This window comes from Peromyscus californicus, unplaced genomic scaffold (assembly GCF_007827085.1).
Source record: "Peromyscus californicus insignis strain IS unplaced genomic scaffold, ASM782708v3 Scaffold_16__1_contigs__length_79575227, whole genome shotgun sequence".
NCBI lineage: Eukaryota > Metazoa > Chordata > Mammalia > Rodentia > Cricetidae > Peromyscus > Peromyscus californicus.
The window spans coordinates 30,277,614-30,303,613 of record NW_026294458.1 but is presented as its reverse complement, the minus strand read 5'-3'; the positions used below and the strand labels follow the sequence as shown (position 1 = coordinate 30,303,613).

At 39.3% G+C, this 26,000-nt stretch overlaps 2 protein-coding genes across 2 annotated transcripts in view; both read left to right on the top strand.

Annotated features, from left to right (window-relative positions):
* The window catches only part of Nectin3 (nectin cell adhesion molecule 3), a 120,111-nt gene that overhangs the window by 68,972 nt on the left and 25,139 nt on the right, over positions 1-26,000 (top strand). The window lies entirely within an intron of this gene.
* Positions 15,529-16,303, top strand: LOC128112079 (translationally-controlled tumor protein). The gene has a single exon (XM_052740826.1). The coding sequence runs from the start codon at positions 15,622-15,624 to the stop codon at positions 16,138-16,140; it is 519 nt and encodes a 172-aa protein (XP_052596786.1). The 5' UTR covers positions 15,529-15,621; the 3' UTR covers positions 16,141-16,303.

The window sequence follows — 26,000 nt, the reverse complement described above, 5'->3', positions numbered from 1 at the left end:
ATCTTGTTTATCTTCTCAGAGAAACAGCTCTTAGATTCAAGATTCACTGATTCTTTGTGTTGTTTTCTTTGTTTCTATTTCATTAATTTCTCCTTTGATTTTTATTATTTCTTGCCTTCCACTGGGTTTGTTTTTTTTTGTTGTTGTTGTTTTTCTAAATATTTGACTTGTGTCATTAAGTTATATATTTGAACTCTTTCTGGTTTTGGTTGTTGTGTTGTGTGTGTCTTGTTGTTTTCTCACATAATATATCCTGAACACTGTTTCCTTTTCCTCTATTCCTCCCAGTTCCTCTTCACCTCCCATCTGGATCCACTCCCTTTCTAGGCACTTAGTGCTATAAATGTTCCTGTTAGGGCTGCTTTTAATGTGTCCCAGAGTTTTATTTTCATTTAGTTCCAGGAACATTAGTATTTTTTCTTCTTTGACCCATTCATCAATCTGTAATGAGTTTTTTTCTTTTTTTAATTTTATTTTATAATTTAATTTAATTTTACATATCAGCCACGGATTCCCTTGTTCTCCCCCTCCCGCCTGCCCCCCCCCTTCCCCCCAGCCCCCCCCCCCCCCATTCCCATCTCCTCCAGGGCAAAGAGTCCCCTGGGGATTGAGTTCAACCTGGTAGATTCAGTCCAAGCAGGTCCAGTCCCCTCCTCCCACGCTGAGCCAAGTGTCCCTGTATAAGCCCCAGGTTCCAAACAGCCAGCTCATGCACTGAGGGCAGGTCCTGGTCCCACTGCCTGGATGCCTCCCAAACAGATCAAGCTAATCAACTGTCTCACTTATCCAGAGGGCTTGATCCAGTTGGGGCTCCATAGCTCAGGGGTTAGAGCAATGGTCTTGTAATGAGTTGTTTAATCTCTGAGTTTATACACTTACTCTATTTTTGTTTGCTGTTGATTTTAAGTTCTATTGCATAATATTTGGATAGTATACATGGGGTTATTATTTTAGAAAGGCTTCCATGTGCTACTGAGTAGAATGCATGTTATTTGGTGTTTAGGTAGAACATTCTATTTGTAAGGTCCATTTGGTGTTAGATGTCACTTAATTCTAAGGTTTCTCTGTTTACCTTTTGTCCAGAAGACCAATGTACTGGAGTGTTTTGGTGTTGAAAGCATCTACTATTATGGGATTTGTTTTAATCTGGGTCTTTAATTCCATTTGTATGCTTCTTATGAAATGGAGTTTAGTGCTGTAACATTTTCTCTATTAATCCCTTGATTAGAATGACAAGCCCTTCTCTGTCTCTTCTGACTAGTTTCAAGTTGGCATCTGTCTTCTCAGATATTAGGAATAGCAGCACCTGGTTGCTTCCTGATCCTATTTTCTGGGAATACTTTTTCCATCCTTTCATTTTAAGGTGGTGTCTGCCTTTAAAGCAAAGATGGGTTTCTTGTGGACAATAGAAAGGAGGGTTTTTGTTTCTTAATCAGTTTAGCTACCCTATGTCTTTTGAGTAGAGACTTGAGACCCCGAATAATTAAGGTTATTATTGAAAGATATATGCAAATTGGAGTCATTTCATTCATTTTTTGCTGTTTATGTTCTCAGTTGTGCTCTGTATTTCATTAATTATAACAGTTTATTTTCTTTCTAGAGTCTCTTGGCTGTGCTTATTCCTCTCTTCAATTTCAAGCATTGATTCGGGTATTCTGTTTAGCATTTGTTTCTGAATATACATGTTTTCAGGCTGTTTGGATCATGGAAAGTTTTTCTTCTTCTCTTGCAACTATGTCAGATAGTTTTTCTGCATACGGTAGTCTAGATTGGTTGTCATAGTTCTTTAGAACTTGAAGTAGTGCATTGCACCAGGCATTTCTGGCTTTCAGAGTTGCCACTGAGAAACCAGCTGGCGTTCTGATGGGGTTTTCTTTATCTGTGACTTGTGTTTTCCCTGAAGCTCTCAATACTCTTTCCCATTCTGTGTGATTAGTGTGTTATCTATAAATGTCATGGTGTGTCTCCATTCTGTGTGATTAGTGTGTTATCTATAAATGTCATGGTGTATTTCCATTCTGTGTGATTAGTGTGTTATCTATAAATGTCATGGTGTGTTTCCATTCTGTGTAATTAGTGTGTTATCTATAAATGTCATGGTGTGTTTCCATTCTGTGTGATTAGTGTGTTATCTATAAATGTCATGGTGTGTTTCCATTCTGTGTGATTAGTATGTTATCTATAAAGTCATGGTGTGTTTCCATTCTGTGTGATCAGTGTGTTATCTATAAATGTCATGGTGTGTTTCTTTTCTAGTCTTAACTAGTTGGTGTTCTGTGTGCTTTTTATGTCAGTATGTGTGTGTCTTCATTTAGTTTAGGGAAAGTTCTCATCTGTATGATCTTGTTAAAGATCAGATCTATTTCATTGACTTGGAATTCATCTCTCTTACCTATTCCTATAGTTTGAGGATTTGGTCTTTTGATAGTGACTCACATTTCTTACATAGCCATTTCCTATGCTTTAATTTTTTTTCATATTCTTTGCTTATTTGATCTAGATCTCTGCTTTACCTTCTGCTTAACTCATTCTCTTTATAAGGCTTTTCCATGAGTTTTCTCATTAACATATTGAGTTTTAAAACTGTCTTCATTTCAGCTTGTATTCTCTTAGTGAATTCAGTTTTCAAATCCTGAATGATCTTTGTCATTTTATTCATCTGTGTGTTTTTCTTTTCTTGGACACCACTTAAGCATTTATTATTATCCTCTTGGAGTTCAGTAAAGCATTTGCTATCTTCTTTAAATTCCTTTAATTCTATGATAAACTTTATGATTGTTCTTTTAAAATCTTTGTCCTGGGGTTCTTCTCTATAGTTCTCATTGGAGACCGCATCTGTAGGACTAGTGGGATTGATGAGAGACCTGCTCTCATGGCTATTTAGGTTTTTGATTTTACTATTTGTCCTAGCCATGTGGACTTCCTTTCTTTGGTTGTATGTCTGGTGTGAGAATTTGTCCTGCTCTAGATTGTACCAGTGCAGGAGCTATGTGACTAGAGTTAGGCCAGGTAAAGCTGGTGGGTGAGCTATTTAATAGGACCAGTCAAAGATGGCTCCCAAACCTTGGGTCTCAAGCTTGGCCTCCAGGTGCATAGATGGCAGAGGACAGCAGGAAGGGTGGAAAAGAAAAGGAGCATGTCACTAGTCAAAGGGGGCTCATAAGCAAAGCAGGCTCAAAGCCATGTCTGTGGGTGTGGAGAGGGCAACAGTAGGGCGAAGAATGGGAAAGGGAAGACATGACTGACCAGTCACAGGCAGCTCACAGATAGACCGGAAGACATGACTGACCAGTCACAGGCAGCTCACAGATAGACCTGGTTCTTAGGTGCAGGATGGACGTAGGCATATGGGCGTGGAGTTGTGGGGAAAGAATCAAGGGAGAAATTGGAAAGGGAAGAAGCCACTTACCCTGCAAAGGTGGCTCACAAGCAAAAAGGATTGCAGGCCAGATCTAGGGCCAGGCTTACATATGCAGATGCCAAAAGGCAAGGGAGCAAAGAGTATTCTAATTTGACATAAATAACTTGCATTATTTATGATTTAAACTGATGATTTGATGTATGCATGGTTTGTGAAACAACTAAATCAAGATAGTTAATGAATGCATTTTGATATAAAATTTTGATAAAAATTTTTGAATAAATAATTAAAAACATCAAACCCTTCCTTACATTCTCTCTACTTCTTCACTATTCTATGATAGCTCTGTGAAATATATATACACACATATATAAGTATATATATATATATGTAGGTATACATATCAGTGTATATGTATATGTGTGTGTGTGTGTGTGTGTGCACGTGTGCACACGTCTCTATATATATCAGTACCTAATATCTATATAGCTCATGTTGTATACCAGTGTATTATATACTGGATATAGTAGGAAATGTTTTCTGCTTTACTAATCCTGATTTACTAGAAATAGCATATATATATATATATATATATATATATATATATATATATATATATATATAATAATTGTAGCTTCAGTATTTTCAGTGATAGCATCTTTTCAAGTGTTTTAAATGCTGTTTTTCCTACAGACTGTCACTTTTTCATCTTTATTCATTTGATAAGATTATTGTGAGCATTTATGCATTCTGTAGCAGCTATGAATGGCTTTTATCTTAACCTTGACATGAACACTATATACCCTACTTCTTCATATCAAAATTCATAGTAAGGAAACTTCAGTAAGATGAGTGTTCTTGGGGCTGGAGAGATGGTTCAGTGGTTATGGACACATGTTGCTCTTACAAAGAGCTGAGGTCTTGTTCCCAACACCCACATGTCAGCTCCCACCCATCTGTAACTCCAGTTCCAGAGAATCTGATGCCATCTTCAGGCCTCTGCAGGAATGGAGAATGCACATGCTATATAACACACACACACACACACACACACACACACACACACACAAACACACACACAAGCGTGCGTGCGCCGGCAAACACTCATAAAATACATAAAAATAAATCTTTTTCAAATGGTCTTCCCTAGGAAGAACCGTCAATGGGTTATCTAATATCAAGTGGTCTGCCCTGAAATTATATACATATAAGTAACATCTACAGACAGAGCAGGTTGTATTTATATCTTTAGGAATATATGTATACACACACATCTGTAACAATTAAAAGAGGCATGAATTAGAGAGGGGTTACATGGGGCGAGATGGGAGGGGAAAAAAGGAAAGTTGAGAAATGATGAACAAAGAGCGAATCCACTTCATAAGGCATGGCTGTGGGGACGCACATGGTAATATGAGCAGCATCCTGAAAGCCCAGTGTACTTGTATCTGCATGGGTAAGTCTTTCCTTAGTTTGGAAAAGACATCTTCAAGATCTTTTTTGTGAAAAAACTAAAGACCAAAGCAATGAAATTACTTGAGTAAAAGTGAAAGTACTGCCTCTTTGACTCATTTAGATTTGGGGTATTTCTTTTGGAAATTTTTGATGCTATTTTAATTTTATTGGTGCTTGAAATTAAAATAATATCTGTTTTATATTTATAACATTTTGTTTTTCTAATGAATCATTATATGTCATAGAATTCTTTCATTTTTGCTTCCTTTTTTAAGTTTTTTTCTTTTCAAGATTATCATGTAATTATATCTTTTCTCCCTTCCCTTTCCTCCTTCTAACCCTCCCAATGATCTACATTTCAGCCTGAATCTTTAGTGTGTGTGTCTCCTTATCGAATTCTATTCTCGAGTCCTAGGTTGTCGTATTATTACAGTCAGCCTTGTGTTTGTGTTTTCTTGGGCTTCAGTGAGGCATTTATTCTCCTTAAGCTCTTTCTCCTTAATTTCACTGAGCTGTTTCTTTTTGTCTTCTTGAAACTGCTTGAATTCTTTTTAAAGTTCATGATTGTCCTTTTAAATTCTCCATACTGGGATTCATCTAGGAAATTCTCATTGGCAAACATTTCTTCAGGAGTTTTATTTAATTAACAAATAAATAAGCACCAAGGATAACCCCTTTCTTCCTTTTGCTGAAATACCATTTATATACAGGTACAAAATAAAATGAACATAATAGAAGTGCAGATATAATCATGTTTTCCATATGCTCACATGCGAGCAAGCATCCCCACAATCTGTAAAGTGCACATAGTCATCATGTCCAAAGGATTCCTAGAGTGCTTTTATCTTCCCTGTGGTACTTACCAGCTCACTTTCCACATTCCACTCTCTCTCTGCTTTCTGTCAGTTTATGCATCAGTCTTCCCTAATTCTTGCCAAGAAAGATCCATCCCAAGACTTCTTAGGTTCATGAAAGTGCAGATAGTACCAAACCATACCTACCTTTTTTTTTAATACATAGAAAGATACCAATGATATTATAAATTAGGTATAGTAAGAAATTAAAAGAATAAATAATAATAAAATAGAATAGTTCTAGCAATATTAGTACTTAAAGTTATGTGAATGCAGTCCCTCATGGAAGAATTAACTCACTTATGTTCTCAGATCACACAGATGTGTATCTGAATCTCCAGAAAGTGGAACTAAGTGCATCCTTATAGTATGCCTTCCTTTTTATCTTGAGTCTTTCATGATAGTTTTGAGACTCACTCCTGTTATGTCCATCAGCATATATCTCTTAGATATTATTTCTTGTACATATACAATATTTTGTACGTTTACCTGTTGTTAAATGTTCTCCTTGAGTCCATTTGGAGCTTGTAGTAGACAAGAGTTTCAGGGAGCCTTATAATGCATACCTTTGTGTAATGACTAAGTCATGGAGTAAGCATATTTTTAATTGTTTAAGGAAATGCAAAACTGTCATCTTGTGCTTTTATCATTTCTGTTTCTGTGAACAGTATATGAGTTGCTCCATGTACTTACCAAATTTTTTTTATTATTTTAAATGTAATTCTTTATTGATTCTTTGGAAATTTCACATCATGCACCCCAACCCTGCTCCCCTCCCAGCCCCTCCATATCTGTCCCTCACCCTTGCAATATGCCCCCCCAAATAAATTAAAACAAAACAAAAGCCCCACCCTGCTCCTCCATCATTCCAGTACCTCTTCATTCATCCTGGTGGCATCGGGAGCTGTGTATCACGCAGTATACCCTTTTGTCCAATCAGCACACCCCCCACAAAATGTTCATTGCAGTGAGTCATTGGTCTGGTTTCTGGTATGCCATCATCACTGGGCCCTCATGGAGACTCCTCCCAGATCCTGTTGTTGCCCCCAGTCATGGAGATCCTGTGGTTATCTTTTCAGCAGGTCATAGATGGGACAGCTGTTAGGGTGGGCCAGCCCAAGGCCCAGGATGTGGGTCTGGGTGGTAGCTGAGCTGCTCAGTCTGGGCCATTGGGACCACCCCCTCAGGTGAGGGACAGAGTCAGTTCTCCCAGGCCTGTGTTGAAGGGTGGGGCCATCTCTTCCAAGTGCTGGGGTCAGCTCTCCCATGGGAGGGCAGGGCCCGCTGTCCTAGGGCCAGTGAGACCCAGGGCTGGCTCAGCATGGCCCTTGGATTTCAACAGGCATGCTTTCTATGTCCCCCAGTGATAGCATAGCCAGTGACATCAGCCCAGACCCTGACTGCTGTTAGGCCGTGGACCAATAATTCATATGGTCAGTCTGTTAAGTATTTAGGTGGTGGTTATATTTTTGTCTTGGTTTTAATTTGCATTTTTTGCAGTTACTATATAAAATATTTTCATGTACTGAAGTGTCTGTTTATCTTCTTTGGTAAAGTACATGTTTAAATATGTGCTGTTTTTATTGGATTACTTTCCTTTTTTTTTAAATCTCTTCACTGACACATACACACACTTCTCTTCCCCTTTCCGTTCTCCTTCCTTCTCCTTCTTTCTCCTTCCTTCTCCTTCTTTCTCCTTCCCTGTTTTGGATTGCATTCTTATTGTTGAGTTTGAACAGTCTTCATCAATTTTGCATTTAAGTCCATTCTCAACAATTTGTAAATACTTTCTCTCATTCTCTTAATAGTAACTTTTAAAGAGCAAAAGTTCCCTTGAGTTGAAGGTGTGGAGAACCTATTTTGTTATTTAGGTTTTACTTCATTAAAACTATGTGGTTAATCATTTTATGATACGCTATTGTACTTAATTTTTCCTTTGTCAACAATCTCACCAGTTAGGAAATTCAGCAAATTAACTCAAAGATAGTGGTGTGTTTTTTTTTTTAAGTCATCAAAAATCCTTAGTGTCTGCTATTCTCAGAAATTATTAAGTATTATACTTCTTGCCGGAGCACTATAGACATTAGAAGGATTTCTCCTCCTCGGTAGTATTTTGTGGCTCATGGCACAGAAGTGTACCTTACCTTTTACATGTTTCATCCATTTGTCTGTTACAAGTGGTAAGATAGTAAAAATTGAGAAGGAAATAAGTCCATGACACCATTTTAGAGCTGTGATGTTAACTTTAGAATTACATAGGATCCATGAAGCTAATTACAGTCAAGACCATATTAGTCATTTTAACCTGCTGTCAGTGTGGAAATACTCCAAGAAAGTTTATTTCAGACTTACTGTCTATGCATAAACCACAGTTAATCTAGGGAGCCTGGAGTGGTGGTTTCTAGGCAAAGATTCCACATTCACTGATTTTTTAGTATTTGATTAATGTGGATGCATTCACAAATACTGTTAGTATCAGCACATTAAATATGTGGCTTTTCAGGAGCTGAGTCAGTTTGGTTTTGGTGCTGGGGTTTGAACCCGGGGACCCTGTGTATACTGAGCGCATACTTTAGCACTAGGTACAGGAGTTGAAATCTGACTACTCACTTCTGTCTCTTCCTGCCTTCTAACTGGATTGCTTCTGGGTGGAAAGTTAGTTGGTACTATTTTAAGAAAGAAAAATAAATGTTGGGCTATGTAATGATTCCTTCAGAAATATATCAAACAGTGGCTGAATTATACTTTTGTGTAATTAGTGATTGAAAAGAACTGACTTTATTCTCGCCACCAATATCCAATATCAGAATGAAGCAGATAATTAAAAGCAAATCATTAGATAACAGCTTTTTAAGTCTTCTGAACAACTCAAAGAGAACGTCTAATTCACTATTTCTTAAGATTCTTTAGTCTAACTCCATGCAGTTCTGTCTACATTATAAACCCCCAGCCTCCTTCTTTTATTGTAATTTTAGCACAGAGTTAAAGGAATGGATTTTTTTAAGCTACATAACTACTTGTACTCATATATTTGGATCTTTTCTTGTTCTCTGTCTTCTTATTTGGCTCTACAAGAGGAAACTGGGCTATTACATCATTTGTAGCATTTCTTCATATCTAATAAACTGCCCTATACCAAGGTTATTCTAAAGTCACTGCCTTACAATGATTGTGAATCGTTCGTGAAGTCAGTTACCCAGTCCAGCTGAACGTAATAGAGATTTGGGATGGAGGAAGGGATGCTTGGAAATCTGTTGACTCTGTCACTTTGTTCTTCTCCATGTGTAATTGATTTTTAAGCAATTAGGAAATTGTATAGCATATGGCGTGTGAACAAGAAGAGGTAACTTTTGGAATAGGTGCCAGTTTCTAGGTCGTGCCAAGTTCAAAGCTTTTACCATTGTCCACTCATAATAAGCAGAAATTGACCTCGGCTAGTAAAAAATTGCTAGTAATTTTTTCTTTTGAGGCTGGGAATGTTTTTGAGACAGACTCTCATGCATCCCAGGCTGGTCTGGAAGTTGCTGTATGGCTGATGAAGACCCTGACCTTCTGATCTTCCCGCCTTCATCTTCAAAGTGCTGGGGTTACAGGTGTGCACCACAGCACCTGGTTTTATGTATCTAAGGGAGAGTCTAAGTATAGTATCCAGCCTAAGGCCTATACAGACAAGGCAAGCATTCTATCAACAGGCCACATCCCAGCCTCCTAAAAATGTTCTAAAACACCACATAAGTAAAGACTTGAAGAATTAACCCAGATGCAATTCCAAAACTTTGGAAACAAAAAGGAATAAAAAGAAACTTTTAATGGCTCCATGCTACTTGGGAACTCATATAGAAAGGTATTATCTGAACCAATAATTTACTAAGACTGTGGTTTTAACTTTTAAGGAATTAAATTTAGACTGTTTTTGCCTGAAATACAGTCAGAGCATTAAACTTGTGTGGTTTACGTTAGACCTGTGTTAAGTTCACACTGCCATTAGGGAGCTATAAATCTTAATTAGAGGCGACTTGATTGACTCCTGAGGAAGTAGCAGAGAAACTTATGAAGGTAAATATGGAAGCTAAGTAAAGTGAGATTTCCTCCTGGATTTCAAAAGACCTAATACTTTTCCTTATCAGAGTACTCATGATCCTTTTTAAATGGAGCAATTTTATTTCATGTTCAGAAGTGGCTGAACACAGATATGGACTGTTTTTATTTGATTTGTTACTTACTGTGTGTGTGTGTGTGTGTGTGTGTGTGTGTGTGTGTGTGTGTGTGTGTGTACATGCAAGTTCATAGATGTGTTCTGATCTGTATGTGGAGGTCAGAGAACAGCATGGAGGAGTCAGCTCCCTCTTCCTACCACATAGATCTCAGAGATCAAACTCAGGTCCCCAGACTTGGCAACAAGCACCTCTACCCACTGGACCTTTCTACTGGCCCCAAACTGGGCTGTTTTAGATATTCAGAACAGAGTGATTAACTTTGGGGATATTTTTTTTTGTTTTTTAAAAGATAGACTTCATATAAATGAAATTTCATACATTATCAGTTTTATTTTGAATGTGGTCATTTAGACTTGGTTTACTGTAGACAAGTTATTGTTCTGAGGTTCTTTTGACTGACAGCGACAAGCTATTCTCTGATCTCTGGAGACACACTGTGACACTGTCGTGCCCCATCCCAATGAATAAATGTTAAAAAAATGCCAGCAGTTAAAACATAGGCCATAATTGTCAACAACGCCATAGTTAGAAATAAGTATTAAAGGTGTCAGTGAGCACCTGGAAGGGATTGAATCAAAGACTCACAGTTGTGCTTAGAATCCTGACATGAAATTTAAGACATAGGGTTTTGCAGATCTTCCAAATACTTTAAACATGTGTGTCCCACATGTGAGTGACAGACTGTGTGCATGCTAGGATGACTCTGGATGCCACTCAACATGTTTGTAGATAATAGCATCCTGTCAGAATGTCAAAACATGAAGCCTCAAGTCCTCTGCCCTGCCAGCTAAGCTATGGAAGGGAGCAAGCAGATGCAGAGACTCACAGCAAAACATTGGGGAGAACTTGGGGAATCGTAGGAAGAGGAGGAGGAAGGATTGTAGGAGCCGGAGGGGTCACCACAAGAACATGGCTCACAGAATCAACTAACCAGGGCTCACAGGGGCTCATAGAAACTGAGATCAATCAGGGAGCCTGTATGCATCTGACCTATGTCCTTTGCATATGTTATGGTTGTATAGCTTGGTGTTCTTGTGGGACTCCAAACAGTGGGAGTGGGGTTTATCTCTGACTCTTAACTGCTTTGGGGACCCTTTTCCTTCTACTGGGTTGCTTTGTTGAACCTTGATATGAAGGTATGTCCCTAGCCTTGTTATGCCATATTTGGTTGATATCCCTGGAAGGCTTGCTCTTTTCTGAAGGGGAAAAGGAAAATGGAAGAGGAGTGATCTGGGGGAGGGAGGGACTGGGAAGAGGAGGGAGGGACAACTGTAGTCAGGATGTAATATGAGAGAAGAATAAATAAGTTAATTTAAAAAATGAAGCCATCTCTGGCTTGCTTAGTGCAACATAAATGCTTATAAATAGCTATTATTCTGTAGTGTTTGGAGCAATGAGAAATCAATGTGTCCATTGAAGCATTTATTAAAAAAGTTGTATTGTTGAAATTCTTTTAACATTTTCAGCCACAGTTGATTGAATATATGAATGTGGAGCCTGAAGATAAAGGAAACTAACTATACTAAATTAATTTCAATGTACATACTAGTTGAGAAATCTTTAAAACACAAAAATGTAAGAAAAATTTAAAGATAATTGAATAGCTAGAAAAACTAGGAAATGTGTTTAGGGTACAGTGGTCATGACCAGTTTATCTGTGGGTAAACTGTCCTTAGTTATTCATCTACAGACACTAAATTGTTCTATTTTTTTATATAGGTCTGGGAGTCTTCCTCCTAGACCTCTTGGCAGTCTGTCAGATGAGTTTCCATAGCTGCTAAGCTAACATGCTACAAATTTCCTGCTCAGAAGCATGGTGGTAGATGTGATTATCACACCAGGTCCCAGCGATATGTTTCTCATCACTGATTACATTTGATGCGACATGGGTCCAAATTAATGTCATTGGTAAACCAAGAGTCTCACATACAGTGGTTTACTTGACTTAACTAGCACTTGCTGAACTGCAAATGTGTTCTGAGCCAGCAATTAGCCTATCAGTGAGTTAATTTTTCTTTTAAATCTTGTTTTAAGAATAAATTAGGCCGCAAGTAACTTACATGTTTCTGTGGCCAGGCAGATTAAAGGATTAATTTTTTTTAAAAATTACATTTTTATTATTTATGACGGGTCATAGGCCATGGCCAACTTGAAGGAGTTAGTTCTCACCACCATCTGGGGATCAAACTCGGGTCAGGTGTGATGGCAAGTGCTCTCACTCACAGAGCCATCTTGCTGGCCCTAAAAAGTTTATCTTGTAATTCAGACTAACATCACTTTATCATTGATGAGTTAATACAACCCAGTACCTGGAGGTGGGAAAAGTTATCTGGAGTGATTCTTTAGTTTGAGTCATTGGTGTTGCTTTACAAATACTTTGCAAAACCATTGGATGAGTTAAGTATTTTAAAGTGTCACAACTCACCATTGTTCCTTTTGTGTGATTAACAAATATGTATGTAACACATTTACATCAGAATCGTCTCCTTTGATGATTTCCATGGCAACCAAACAGTAACTTTGAGTTTCTATCAAATCATTTATCCCAACTTCTGTAACTTTCTGAGAAACCCAGCTTGGGTCTTCAGCATTTCAAAGAATGGCATTCTTACTTCTCTATCTTTTTCTACAGAGCCAAACTCTGACAGTGACTTCATATTCCCTTCATTTGTTGAGTATAATTGTTGCATTGTTTCGTAACACAGGGCTAAGACCTGAAGGTAAAGACCCAGGAAGAAAGATTTCATGAGCACTTGCTTTACAGAAGAATTTCTAATGATTAGGTCTATTTGAAAAAGGGGCAAATGGATCCCATAAGAAGTGGTGGTGTTAATGTTTGTAACCCTAGTTGTGGGTAAAAGAAGCCGCTTCTATTTTGAGAATAAAGTATCCTCACTTATTTTTACTAATGTATATAGATGTGTTGCCTTAAATTAAGTATATCACATGCATGCAGAGGTGAGAAGAAGGTGGTGGATGCCCTGGGTCTGGAGTTACAGACAGTTGTTAACCTTCATGTGGTTGCTAGGAACCAAAGTCAAGTCCTATGGAAAAGAAGCCAGTGTTCTTAACTGCCAAGCCAACTCTGTAACCCTTCTTAACTTGCCTCTGAATCTTTTTTTTTCCCCTGTGAGGAAATAATACAGATTTTCTCATATACCTGAACAACTAAATTAAGTTATAAGGACAGAAGGTTAATTTTGTTTCACTGTTGTGGAGATTCGGTCATTGATTGGTGGTAGTTCCCATGTCATTCTCCTGAAGTGGAGAGGGAAGTAGAAGAGAACCTCTTTTCTCATGGACACGAAGCAAAGGGGAAAGGGAAAGGTCCCACAATTCCATGTCACACCTCCAGTTAGCTAACTTCCTCCCTCTAGGATACCACCTCCCCATTGTGCCATCCTAGGGACCAATCCTGATGTGTGGGCTTTCAGGGACATTCACAATGCAAACAGTTAGCTCATGAGTTGCCAGCCGCACTCTTAGCAATGGCAGCACTCTACATGTTTTTATTATGTTTAATTTTAAGAGCTGCTGCTGATTCCAAATATTACTAGGTCTTCCTGTAGAGCCATATAACATGAACAGATGTTACTTCAGAGAGGTGGTGGTGGTTGTTTTTCCTAACCTTTTCAAGAACAAAAGAACTTTCCTCTTAAAATGCAATGTATGCATTGGTTTATGATTGGTTACTTTTCTACTTCTGTGACAACCCACCATGACCAGGGGAAGTTACAGAAGAAAGAGTTTATTGGGAACTTGCTTGACATTTCAGAAGATAAGAGTCAGTGACCATCATAATAGGGAGTATGGCATCAGGCAGGCATGGTGCTGGAGCAGCAGCTGAGAGCTTATATCTGATCCACAAGCACTAGGCAGAGGGGGAGGGAGGAGGGAGAGTGCTAACTGAAATGGTGTGGGCTTTTGAAATCTTAGAGCCCACCCTCAGTGACAAAACTCCTCCAACAAGGTCACACCTCCTTATCCTTCTCAAACAGTTCCACGAACTGGAGACTAAGTATTCAAACATGTGAGACTATGGGACCTGTCTCGTTCAAAACAGTACAATTTACAAGTTTGATTCTGTTCATATAGATAACAAAAGCTAAAAATGCACATTAAATATCTTGAACATAGCTTTAACAACAATGAATATTATATAAAATACAAAATCTGCTAGATGTAGAATATTTCTTACAGTAAGTGTAGAAGGATGTGGATAGGTAAAAGTTTTCAAAGTAAAATACTTAGCATTGTGGCAGTTCCTGTTTTAAGTTTAGAAGCATTTTACATTGACCCCAACTTCAGATGTTTAATGGGCACTAGTTTTGTAGGCTGTCATTCTTATTAAAAGAAATGGCATGTAAATACATTTGCTTGAAACTTATTTAGAAAAATGATTCAAAATATTAGCTTTATTTGTATGTAGAAGCTGAGACATCATAAGCTACATTCCAGAAAAAGTAGCTCCAAGGCTGAATATGCCTGCTGTGGTTCCCTTTTACTGAGATATGATTGAATGTACGGTATGTGTTTACATACGACAAGCTAATTAATTGTACTGGAACACAAAAACAAGAACTATAAAAAGCATTAAGTTGGGCTTGCAATCAAAAATTAGTATTTTAAAGGGCACCCTTAAGAAAACAAAAATAACTGGGCCGTGGTGGCACATGTCTTTAATCACAGCACTCAGGAGGTGGAGGCAGGCGAATCTCTGAGTTTGAGATCAGCCTGATCTACAGAGCTAGTTTCAGGACAGCTAAGGCTGTTACACAGAGAAACCCTGTCTCAAAACTCACCTTCCCACCAAAAAAAAAGTAAACCAAAGGTTAGGAAGAATATTATAATGTATCAGACAAAAAAAAATCAGAATTACACATATATAAAAAGAATTATATATGAAGTCATACAACTCAATAAGAGAAAGACAAGGTGACTCCATTTTTAAGAAATGGAAAGACAGGGCTGGAGAGATGGCTCAGGGGTTAACAGTACTGACTGTTCTTCCAGAGGACCTGTGTTCAATTTCCAGTACCCACATGGCAGCTTCAACTGTCCAGTCCCAGGGAATTTGATGCCTTCACACCAATGCACAAATTAAAATTAAATAAATTTTAAAAAAGAAATTGAAAGACTTATGTAGCTATTTTTATCAGAGAGAAAAAATATGTTGGTAGCATATAGTAAAGGATGATACATTCAGCATCATTAATCACTAGAGACATATATATATAAATTGAAGTGAAAAGCCACCCAATTGAAATGGGTGTCTGTGTCACTGTCAGTTAGATTGGCTAAGCCTAAAATGATTGACTGAACTAGGAGTTACTGTCACAATAATGACTCCTGATGTGCCTTGTATAAGTTTACTCTTCATTTGGTTTCTATAAGGCAGTTTGTACTTGATCTCCTCCATTATTATTAACCAAGTACATGCATTATTCTTATTTTCTATTCTATCTCAGAGAATTGCATGTAATTGGAAGCCCATCTGTCATTGTTCTTAGGACTTGGAGGGGCTAATCTTCATTGTCAGCTTAGGTAGATTTAGACTGATCTAGAAGGCTTACCTCTTAATGTGTCTGTGAGGCATTTTTAGGAAGATTTAACTGAGTATAAAAGCTTCCTCTGGCTTTTCCGCCCGCTCCCCCCCCTCCCCCCGAGCGCCGCTCCGGCTGCACCGCGCTCGCTCCGCGGTGTCAGGCTAGCGCCGCCGTCCCCAGCCGCCACCATGATCATCTACCGGGACCTCATCAGCCATGACGAGCTGTTCTCCGACATCTACAAGATCCGGGAGATCGCGGACGGGCTGTGCCTGGAGGTGGAGGGCAAGATGGTCAGTAGAACAGAGGGTAACATCGATGACTCGCTCATTGGTGGAAATGCTTCCGCCGAAGGCCCAGAGGGCGAAGGTACCGAAAGCACAGTAGTCACCGGTGTGGATATTGTCATGAACCACCACTTACAAGAAACCAGCTTCACAAAAGAGGCCTACAAAAAGTACATCAAAGATTACATGAAATCACTCAAAGGCAAACTTGAAGAACAGAAACCAGAAAGAGTAAAGCCTTTTATGACTGGGGCTGCAGAGCAAATTAAGCACATCCTTGCTAATTTCAATAACTACCAGTTTTTTATTGGTGAAAACATGAATCCAGACGGCATGGTTGCTCTTCTGGACTACCGTGAAGATGGTGTGACTCCATTCATGATTTTCTTTAAGGATGGCTTAGAGATGGAAAAATGTTAACAAATTGGATCTATCACCTGTCACCATAACCGGCTGCTGCTTACCATCCATACAACACCAGGACTTAGGACAAATGGGACTGATATCATCTTGAGCTTTTATTTTGACCATGATTTATTTGGAGTGGAGACATTGTTTTTTTCTTTTTTTCTTTTTTTTTTTTTTTAAAGAAAAAACATGTCATGTAGGTTGTCTAAAAATAAAGTGCATTTAAATTCAAAAAAAAAAAAAAAAAAGCTTCCTCTGGATGGGTTGTGGCACCATCCCATGGGTTGGGCTCCCAGACAGAATAAAAACGCTGAGCACCAGCATCCCTGTCTCTGTGGACTTGGTGTCACCTCATGCTCCTGTTTCCCCACCACGATGGACTTGATCTCTTCAAACTATATGCCCAAGTAAACGCTACCTTCTCTGGTTGCCATTGTCAGACAGAGAGGAAAGTAACTAATACGGGGGTTTCCTTGCCCCTTCTCCCATTATGGTTCTTACATCAAAGATCAATAATGGTCACGGCTTGCGGCTCCACAAAGTGACTCTGTTCTCTACTGCTGAATAAACCTGTTCCTTGTGGTAGTTTTCCTATAATTATTGGCAATTCACTTTTTTGTTTTTAATGTGATAGGATTGTTAGCGGATTTGCCAAAGGAAAGACTTAGAGCATATGGCCAATCTGAAACGTGCACTAGAGTGAGACACCATTTGAGATCTCATAACCCAGTCTTTTTTCTCTAGGTAAAAGTTCCTCTAACACTGCCCCACCTCAAAAGCTAGTCCCCGTGCCTTTATTAAAACACAAAATAATACTTTGCCTCCCAAGACATTCTATTCTGTTACTCATCTCAAAAATTTTAGACTGAAGAGATGCACTGTCTGCTTTTCCAGTACCAACATGGGGCTTCACAAGTATCAGTAACTCAACTTCCAAGGGATCTGACACCCTCTTCTGGCTACCATGAGCACGAGGCACCCTCATAATACACAGACATACATGCAGGCAAAACACCAGTGCATATAAAATAAAGTTGCTAGAAAATTAGACATCTAGTTTTCTTTCCATTTTTTCTTTTGAGACATGGTCTATGTAGCCTAAGGATGACTTTGAACTTGTGATCCTCCTGTCTCCTCCACCTTCCAAGTGCTGGCTTATAGCCTTGTACCACCACATTTAGATTTTGGTGTTGGGGACCAAACTTGAGGCTTCCTGCATGCTAGACAAGCACTCTACCAACTGAGCTACATTCTCAGCCCCTCCCAATGTCATGAGTCATTGTTGTAATTGTTATAAGTCTTAATATTATCTTGGCATTTTAAGCTATAATTATTAAGAGTGTGTATATTTTTGAATCCATATGCTACTACTGCATACCTTAAATGCTTACAATACCCCTTCAGGAATTGTTTATATCTCTCAGAATATTTAATGTCCTCTTACTGACTTTTACCATTTTTTTGTGGGGGAGGGTTGAGACAGGGTTTCTCTGTGGTGTTTTGGTGCCTGTCCTGGATCTCGTTTTGTAGACCAGGCTGGCCTTGAACTCAGTGATCTGCCTGGCTCTGCCTCCCGAGTATTGGGATTAAAGGCGTGCACCACCACTGCCCGGCCCCTTTTACCTTTTTTTTTAAACCAACCTGAATGTTCCTTTTTGCCCATTTCTTATATAATGTAGCGTATCTTCCTTCTGTGGACTATCTATCAAAATACAGTTTAGTATGTGGCATATTTTGTTTAGAACAAAATAGAAAACATTGGGGTGGTAAATTCTAAAATAATTTAGTTATATTTCTCTTTCCTAATTCCTATATGTCTAACTAAATGATCTACTTCTGTGTGTGTGTGCGTGTCTGTGTCTGTGTGTATGTCTGTGTGTTTATGTGCTTGCATGTGTGTGCATGTATGCAGGTGGGATATAGCCAGCTACAATCCTTATTTCATCCCTTTTTAATCAAAGCATTTTCTATGCCATCGTACTTTATTAACTTAATTATCTTTTCTCCTTCAAATATAACCTTTATTTTAGAGTAGTGTTTCAACATGTTGCCAACTTTTCATTTACAATCAGTATTCTGAATTTCTTAATTATTTTAGTGCATTTTGCTAGGATGAGAAACAGTGAAACCAACTCAAAGCAGAAAACAGGAGATGATGTGACGTAGCGGGTTAGTTATCAAAAATGGGATTTGTGCTATCCTCTTCAAGCTTAAAGACAGTCTCCTGTGACCCCCTAACCGTCTGTTACATGACAGCAACAGAGAGCCAAGGGACTCCCTTAAAACCAGCTTGGATGCTTTATACGTGTGTGTGTGTGTGTGTGTGTGGTAATTAACGTGGCTACTTTGCATAAGTATCACCTCTAGTGCACAATGGGAGACTCTAGTTATGGAATCACAAATTAATGATAATTAAAGTATTTTTCTAGAACAGTATTTCAGAAATTGCTTGGTTTTAGCTGCAGCCAAATGTGTTAAATAAAATGAAAGTTTCCTCTGAGACGAAATTACACACATAAAATGTATATAATATAATTAAATATATTTACTGGTTTATTTTTATATAGACTTAAATAATTGTTATAAAACTTAAGTGATCCCATTTCATTTACTACAATAACCAGTTCTTAGCTATCCATAATGAGAAGACAGTAAAATATAGATAATTGAATTCTACCAGTAATTCAGAAACCAGTAACCTGAACCCACCCTCCAAAGGAACTCTCCTGAGCTACTGCACATGGCTCCTGCAGCACTAGGTAAGCTTGGTTATTCCAAAGGAGCCAGCAGTTTCTGATTTGGGGAGCTTGTAGAAGACAAGCATTTATTGTTGTGCCCAGGGTCTGCTGCAGTTCTTGGCAGTGACCCAAGGCAGCTTTCTCTGTTGACTAGCTAGGTTACAACATTGCATGCCTCTGCAGCCACTGGGGCCAGCCTAAGCTGTGGGAGAGCTTTGCCCCGTGATTCAATACAGCTTTAGGTACATTCCTCCTTACATACTTGAGTGGTTCATACCCATCACATGACTTCAAGAGCATGAGAGAATGTCATCAGAATTCCCAGAAAGAGAAGGGACCTACATATCAGCAAAGAATGCATATCTACCAGGCTTCTTTTCTGATCCTTGTCCATTGTCTTACAACATGGTCCATGAAGAACAAAAAGAGCAGCCCACCAGCAAGTTGTCTGCAAACTAAACTCACAGCAAGTTATCTGCCTATTTTCTTTGTAGAGATTTTAGAAGAATCTCATTGGACTGGAACTGGGGCACTGCAGCTGCTTTCCCAAACTAGAACTGAGGGAATCAGCTTTCTGACGTTATGCCTGTGTTCCTGGAGATTTAGGAGTCGGTTATTTTCAGGTTTTTCGTGGCTTATTCAAGAAGCACACACATTGCAGATTGGCAAATACAGTTTATTAAAAAGCCAAGTGATAGTCCAGGTCAGATATACCACAAATGAGCTATGCACTCAAAGGCATCACCAGTTGTTATTAGGGGCTTCCTTTTAAAGGATTTAGAAGCAAGAAGGGTTGGTTGCTAAGGAGTGTATGTGGATGCATCTGTTTGATTGGCTGGCTTGATTATGTGAAACTTTGTGTACTGAACATGTCCCTTCTCATGATGCATCTAATCTTAATCATATGCATGCCCGATTATGCATAAGCATAAGATGGTTAGAACGAGACTTTTCCTTAAAAGTTCATTCACTCAGAGGACAGTTTGCCTTACTGTGCTTGTATCCAAAACTAGTTCAGACCAGATCAGTTCCCTGCCTCCAGTATCCTGATCTGTTCTGGATACATCTGAATAGAAACTGTCCACCAAGAGGGGAGTTACAAAGGCTGTCAGGAAATAGTAACTTATTCCATCATTTAAAGTGGGATGTATCTGAGGTTTGGTGCAGCTGTGTTCCCTGGGTTGCTCGCTGTTATTTAGAGAGATGTGGGCATAGCCTAAACCAAGTAAAGTCCCAGGTTGCTGAGCTATTACTGTGATTGCCTACCTTGCTGCTTTTGGTACCTACCTGATGTTTATCTGATCTGAAATCCTTTGATCCCATCTAGATTAATATCTGCCTTAAGAGACATCATGTTCTTTATTTGGCATTGGAATGATGGAAGGGGGAAATAGTGAAGATGGGTTGCTGATAAAAAGTACAAAGTATTAGTTATTCCTCTACTACCCTTCCCTCCATCAGTCATACATGACTACACTCATGCACATACTGGCTTCATTAGTGGGCCCAGTGTGTTTTCTTTTTTTTTTTAAAGAACACTTGAAGTTATGGAATAGCTTGGAATCGTAGTGTTGGTGATAAGGGAGAAATTGGAGGAGAGGGAATGGGGTGGGGGTGAGGAATAGACCTGATCAAAGCACATTATGTATTTATGTGAATTCTCAAACAATAAAAAAATTGAAAGTTAAAAGCTTTTCTCAGATTGCTTTATTGTAAGCAGTATTGTATACTGAGCATTACGTAGATAGCAGGTGCTGTGTTTATAAGCTGTCTCATTTTATCCTTGCCGTCAGTCACTCAGGTCAGAATGACTGTCTTCCTATCCGTAAGGAAGTTGAGACTCTGAGGATTGTTAGAGAAAACTACTCAACAGTGAATGTTAAAGAATGCCATGGACAGGTTTATGTAGAACAACCAGAATGGGAAGTCCCACTACAGCAGGAAATACAGGGGAGAAAATTAGCACAAATATGAATGCAATAGGGTGAGGGAGAAGCATAGGGAAGAACAAGCTGCGGTCAGTGGGTGGAAGATCACTGTGAGAAAACAAGGGTCAGGAAGATCCTAGCAAAACTGACCCAAGAGGATGCTTGCTGAAGTCAGGCCTGGGTGATGGATCAAACACTACATGGTGGGGAGGGTGAAGACCTAAGGTCTCAAAGTTAACACATTAGAGCGATGGTTCTCAGCCTTCCTAATGCTGCGACCCTTTAGTACAGTTCCTCATGTTATGGTGACCCCAAACATACAATTATTTTGTTGCAACTTCATAACTAATTTTGATACTGTTATTAATCATAATGTAAACATTTTTTGGACATAGAAGTTTGCCAAAGGAGTCATGACCCACAGGTTGATGGTTCTCATCACTGCCATTAGTGAGTGAGAAATTTTACCTGACTGTCTTAGCAAGGATGGAGGAAGTGGATTCTATAGGACATGCACAGAGGAACCTAAGATAAGGTTCTGAAAGCAGGCTGAAGTTCAGTCAGCCTGAAGCTTGATCTCTCGGGTCAGTTTTCCCAAGGTCATAGATAGTTCCTGAGCTTGAGGTTTTCTTTTCCTTACTACCTACCAACTGAGGGAGCATATGTTAATCCTAATTATAGCATATACTTATGTTGCAACTTAAAATGAAAGGCATTCTTCTAAGTGCTTTAAATGTATTAACTCATAATCCTCATAACCACCGTGTGTGGCACAGACCATTGTTTTCAGATGAGTGAGCTCCTAGAGTTACACCATCTCATCAGTGTCAGCCACCTGGGTAGTGGGGGTAGAACCCAGGCCAGAGCCCACGCTGTAATCATTGGCTTGTGAGTCAAGGAATATGGATTTAGATTCATAGTTTAGTCTCCAGAGGTGAACCCTGAGCAAAAGGCTTTTACCTCTCAGGAGCTCCATTTGCTCATAGAAAAAGAGAGAATGTATGTTTCTAGATAATTCCTGAGGGCATTTCTAGGCAAGTCCTGGGGTTCTTGCACTGGTATTTTAAAATTGCCGAGATGAAAAGGTCAGGGTGAGCATGCACCTTCTGATTCGTCAGCTGAGGACACTTTGAACCTCTGCAGCTATACATCCTGCACCTTCTGAGTTTGTGCCCAGAAGACATTCACCTGCTACAATTTATTGCATGTCCTTTCCCAGTGTATCACGTGCCTAGCTTCTTTGTGGGACACAGCTCCATGCAACTGTGTGTGTATTGGCATTGAAAGCTCTTGTACAGGGATATCATATGACCCTATTGTTCAAGTGGATGGACCCTCATAAGGAAAAAAAAATCTCTTAAAAACCACTGACGTGTTTGCATGTGGACATATGCATTTAGTGTATGTGTCTATGCATGTCTATGACATTTGTAGCAATAACACTAAAATGTAAAAGGCATGGGTTTTTTTGTTGTTGTTGTTTTGTTTTTACAACAATTCACCTGGTCATCCACTTTTCCTTGGTAAAGGTCTGTTATAAAAATTTGTAGTAAAGTACTTAAGGTGACTTCTTTTTTATAATATTACACAAAATAAGGAAACATGTAGGCATTTTTCTGGATTTAGTCATTTAATGTTTAGTGCTGTCTCTTCCTTTGAACTGAATATAGGTCAACTATAATATTTAAAAGTAGAGAAATTGATGGGACTGGAGAGAAGTTTTAGCACCAACATCCATAATCTTCCAGCCGCCTGTAACTCCAGTTCTGGGACATCTGATGGCTTCTCCTGACCTCGAGGCATGCTCACACATAGTGCACATAAATACAAACATGCATACAGACACAAATGATGCACATACATACATGCACACATACATACATACATACATACATACACCTGAATACTCATGTACTTGAAATAAAGAAAAATGAGACCAAGATATTGAGGATTATTGTTATAGGCCTATTCTTCTGGTTACATGGCCATATTTTATGAGCTTCTCTATGCATTGTACTTTAGATGCTTTAAATCCTAAACTCTTTTCCCTTGTGTGTGTAGCAGCTGCTTCTTGCCATGATCTCCTTTCTTTCTTTCCATACTCCCTTGCTCTTACACCTCCTGCTTAGCACATGGAGCTGCTCATGTTAAACATTGTGCAGGCCCCTTGTTATTGTGATGCAGAATCCTCAATGTCGCTAAGTTAAATACATGGAGATATCATGCACATGTTTAAATTTTGGATTAGGAAGACTAGAAATAAAAATAAAATCCTTTTCTCTCATGTTTACACAGTTAAAGAGTCTAAAGTTAGCCTGGATTGTATTCGACACGAAAGATATTTGGACTGCTTGGCTTCATTCTTAATAGTCCCATGATATTCATTAGAAAATACTCCACCCACAAATTATCAGGTGGATACTGTTTCCTTTTCTCCTGTCCTATTGTTCTGCCCTGCTGTGTACAGAGTGGCAGCTTCGTGTTTTCTGTGAATTCCAGGGTGAAATTCTATACTACTCTTTGAATCCTTGTATTATGTTCTCAAACTCCCCAAAGCAGGGTTTTAGCAAACCACTCCAAGCTATTTTGAGAGAAAGGTGATAATTTTTGTAGCTTTCAAAGCCTCTCACATTGAATATGATTTCTTCTTCCTCTACTCCAAACAGCTTGCATACAGATGCCGTCCATATTCTTTTGGGGGAGCGGAAGAGGGAAAGACTGGCCAGAGCAAACTATGGTGCCCTTAGTACACAGGTAGAGCGGGTTCTCTTTGATGTGTTACCAGCTCTGGGTCTCTTAGGAAAGAGAGACCTGTCCACTCTTCTTTGGTCCAAGCTGCTTCATCTCCATTAACAAGGAAGGTCGATTTCTGGACCTGTGTCTACCCCTCCTCTTCACATGAGGAGGCTTGTCATGTGTTAACACTTAGGCCCCTTTCTATTCTGATATGTTTCAGGCTGTGGGCAGCTTTTGCTTCTTCAGGGTCATTTTTTCACTTGTAATCATACACGATCTTTTTCATCAGGATTTTTCTATGAGGCCCGTAAAGCCTTGTTCCTTTCTACCCCTTACCTTCTACCCCTCCTTCTTAACCTCATAGTTATTTCAGTGTCTGTAACATAACCCAGGGATTTCACACCTTTGTCCCCTGCTCAAAACCAGTCATTTCCCCAGCAGCCAGGCCCCACAGAACAGACCCTCTTCCAGCTGACCTGGCATTCCTCCTCCTCCCTCTGCACCTTTGTGTTCCTGGATGGAACTTGACCCTGCTTACTCTGAGGTTCATTTGTAGTGATGTCTCTGTTATGCACACTGAGATCCTTCGACACACAGATACACACTTTGGCCCTGCAAACCTTTATTTAATAGAATAAAAAGTTTGCATGTGTTAATACTTTTTTCACATGCTTCTTTTTTCAGTACTTCTGCTTCCATGGGTTGGTTTAGGTCCATTGGTAGTTTTTGTTTCCCTTTGTGTCCCTTCTCCACACCCAGCTGTTAGTGATCAAACCCTGCATTCTGAAGGATAATTGGAACCTAGTCGTTTCTGTTACCACCGTCACCACCACCACCATCATCATCTTCACCATCAGTCAGACTAGAGTCTCTCTGGTCCTATTCATTGTTGTTGACTCAACCTCCTATGTGGGTGATTCTGGGGGCTTGGGCCTCAAAGTCTTTCTCTGTGTGATCTGACCCTACTGTATACCTAGTCCAGTGCCTCCAGCGCTCGCCATGTGACCCCTCTCTCCCACCAGTGGGTCCTTGCTAATACTGGTCAGCTTCCTCCTGGGATTAACTTATATCATGTTAAGAGAAATAAGTCAGAAACAGAAGGACAAATACTACAGGTTTAAAATCTCATAAGTAGAATCTAAAACAGTGGGTCTATTACAGGTAGTTGAAACGAAGGTACCAAAATGAAGTTTGATAAGAAGAATGAGTTCTAGTCACCTGCAGAGTAACAGAGGAACTACAATTTATTAAAAAAAAAAAAAAAAGTATGACATGTCTCAAAATAACTATAAAATTGAATAGTTTGAAGATTTCAATACAAAGGAAGACTAATTACCCTGATTTGATTGTTGCATATACATGTTTATAGTTATCAATTATATCTGGCCCTAATCGTTTCAGTTATTATGGGCCTGCAGTGTTCAGAGTACTATGATAAATGAGGAAAAGAAAGAACAGAACACTGGTATATGACTTCCTTCCAAAGTGACTTTCTTTGTTAACTATTTAAAAGAAGACCCACATGAATCAGATCAATAAATTCCTGGTGATTGCAGACCCATGAGGTCTTTTCAACACTCTTAGTAGAGTGTTACAATGTGAGGCTTTGTAGGCAACTATGAATTTCCAAGCTACTTCCCTTTCATGGCTTTTCACAGATAACAAAGCCAACATTTATATCCTATTTCAAGCCAGATTTCCCAAACACCCCAACATTTGTCTTTTGTACTATCTGCATGGGGCTGAGGCACAGGCTATTTCTGCTTCAGGGTGCCTATATTATCAAATGAGGTCTCCCCGGTGTGGCCAATACTAACCAGACTCATCTGCTGGCTTGGTCTATGCCAGCTTGTGCAGGAAGTGGGGTGCACTAAATTGCTGGGTGAGTATTCCACTAAGCATTTTTGAGTTGCTGTTCAGAAGTACATTTAGTCCTCTGTTAAATAATGGAAATGCTTATGTCCTAACAGAATGACTGAGTCCTCTCCTCTCCAGTAATGGAATGTCATCTTGCAATGGCATTTACTAGGCTCAGACTAAGTGGATGATCTTATTTGCAGTGCAGCCTGTTTTAGGAGCCAACAGTAAAATACTCCGACTCTGTTTGGTCATATGAATTATGTATGCATGAAGAGAAAAGGCTTTTAGCTGTCATTTATTCTTGGCATGCAGGATTTCTTGCCTCGGCAATAATAACATCTAATAAAGTAGTGCCGCTATGTAACAAGTATGGATGCTGTAGGGCATGCCGAAGATAAGAAGAATGCTTGACTCCCTCCAGTTGTTACTAGGCAGCATGTGTCCCCCAGAAGAATCCCTCCCCTTGGGGTTGTCACCCGATTGACTTTTCTCCTGAACCACCAGTGTAGGTGTTCTCATGCCAGTCACTGCTGCTGTCTGCTTGTACTTGCCTCATGAGCTAACCTCCAGCACGGGGTTCCTTTCAATGGGAGGAACCATGAGGAAGCGG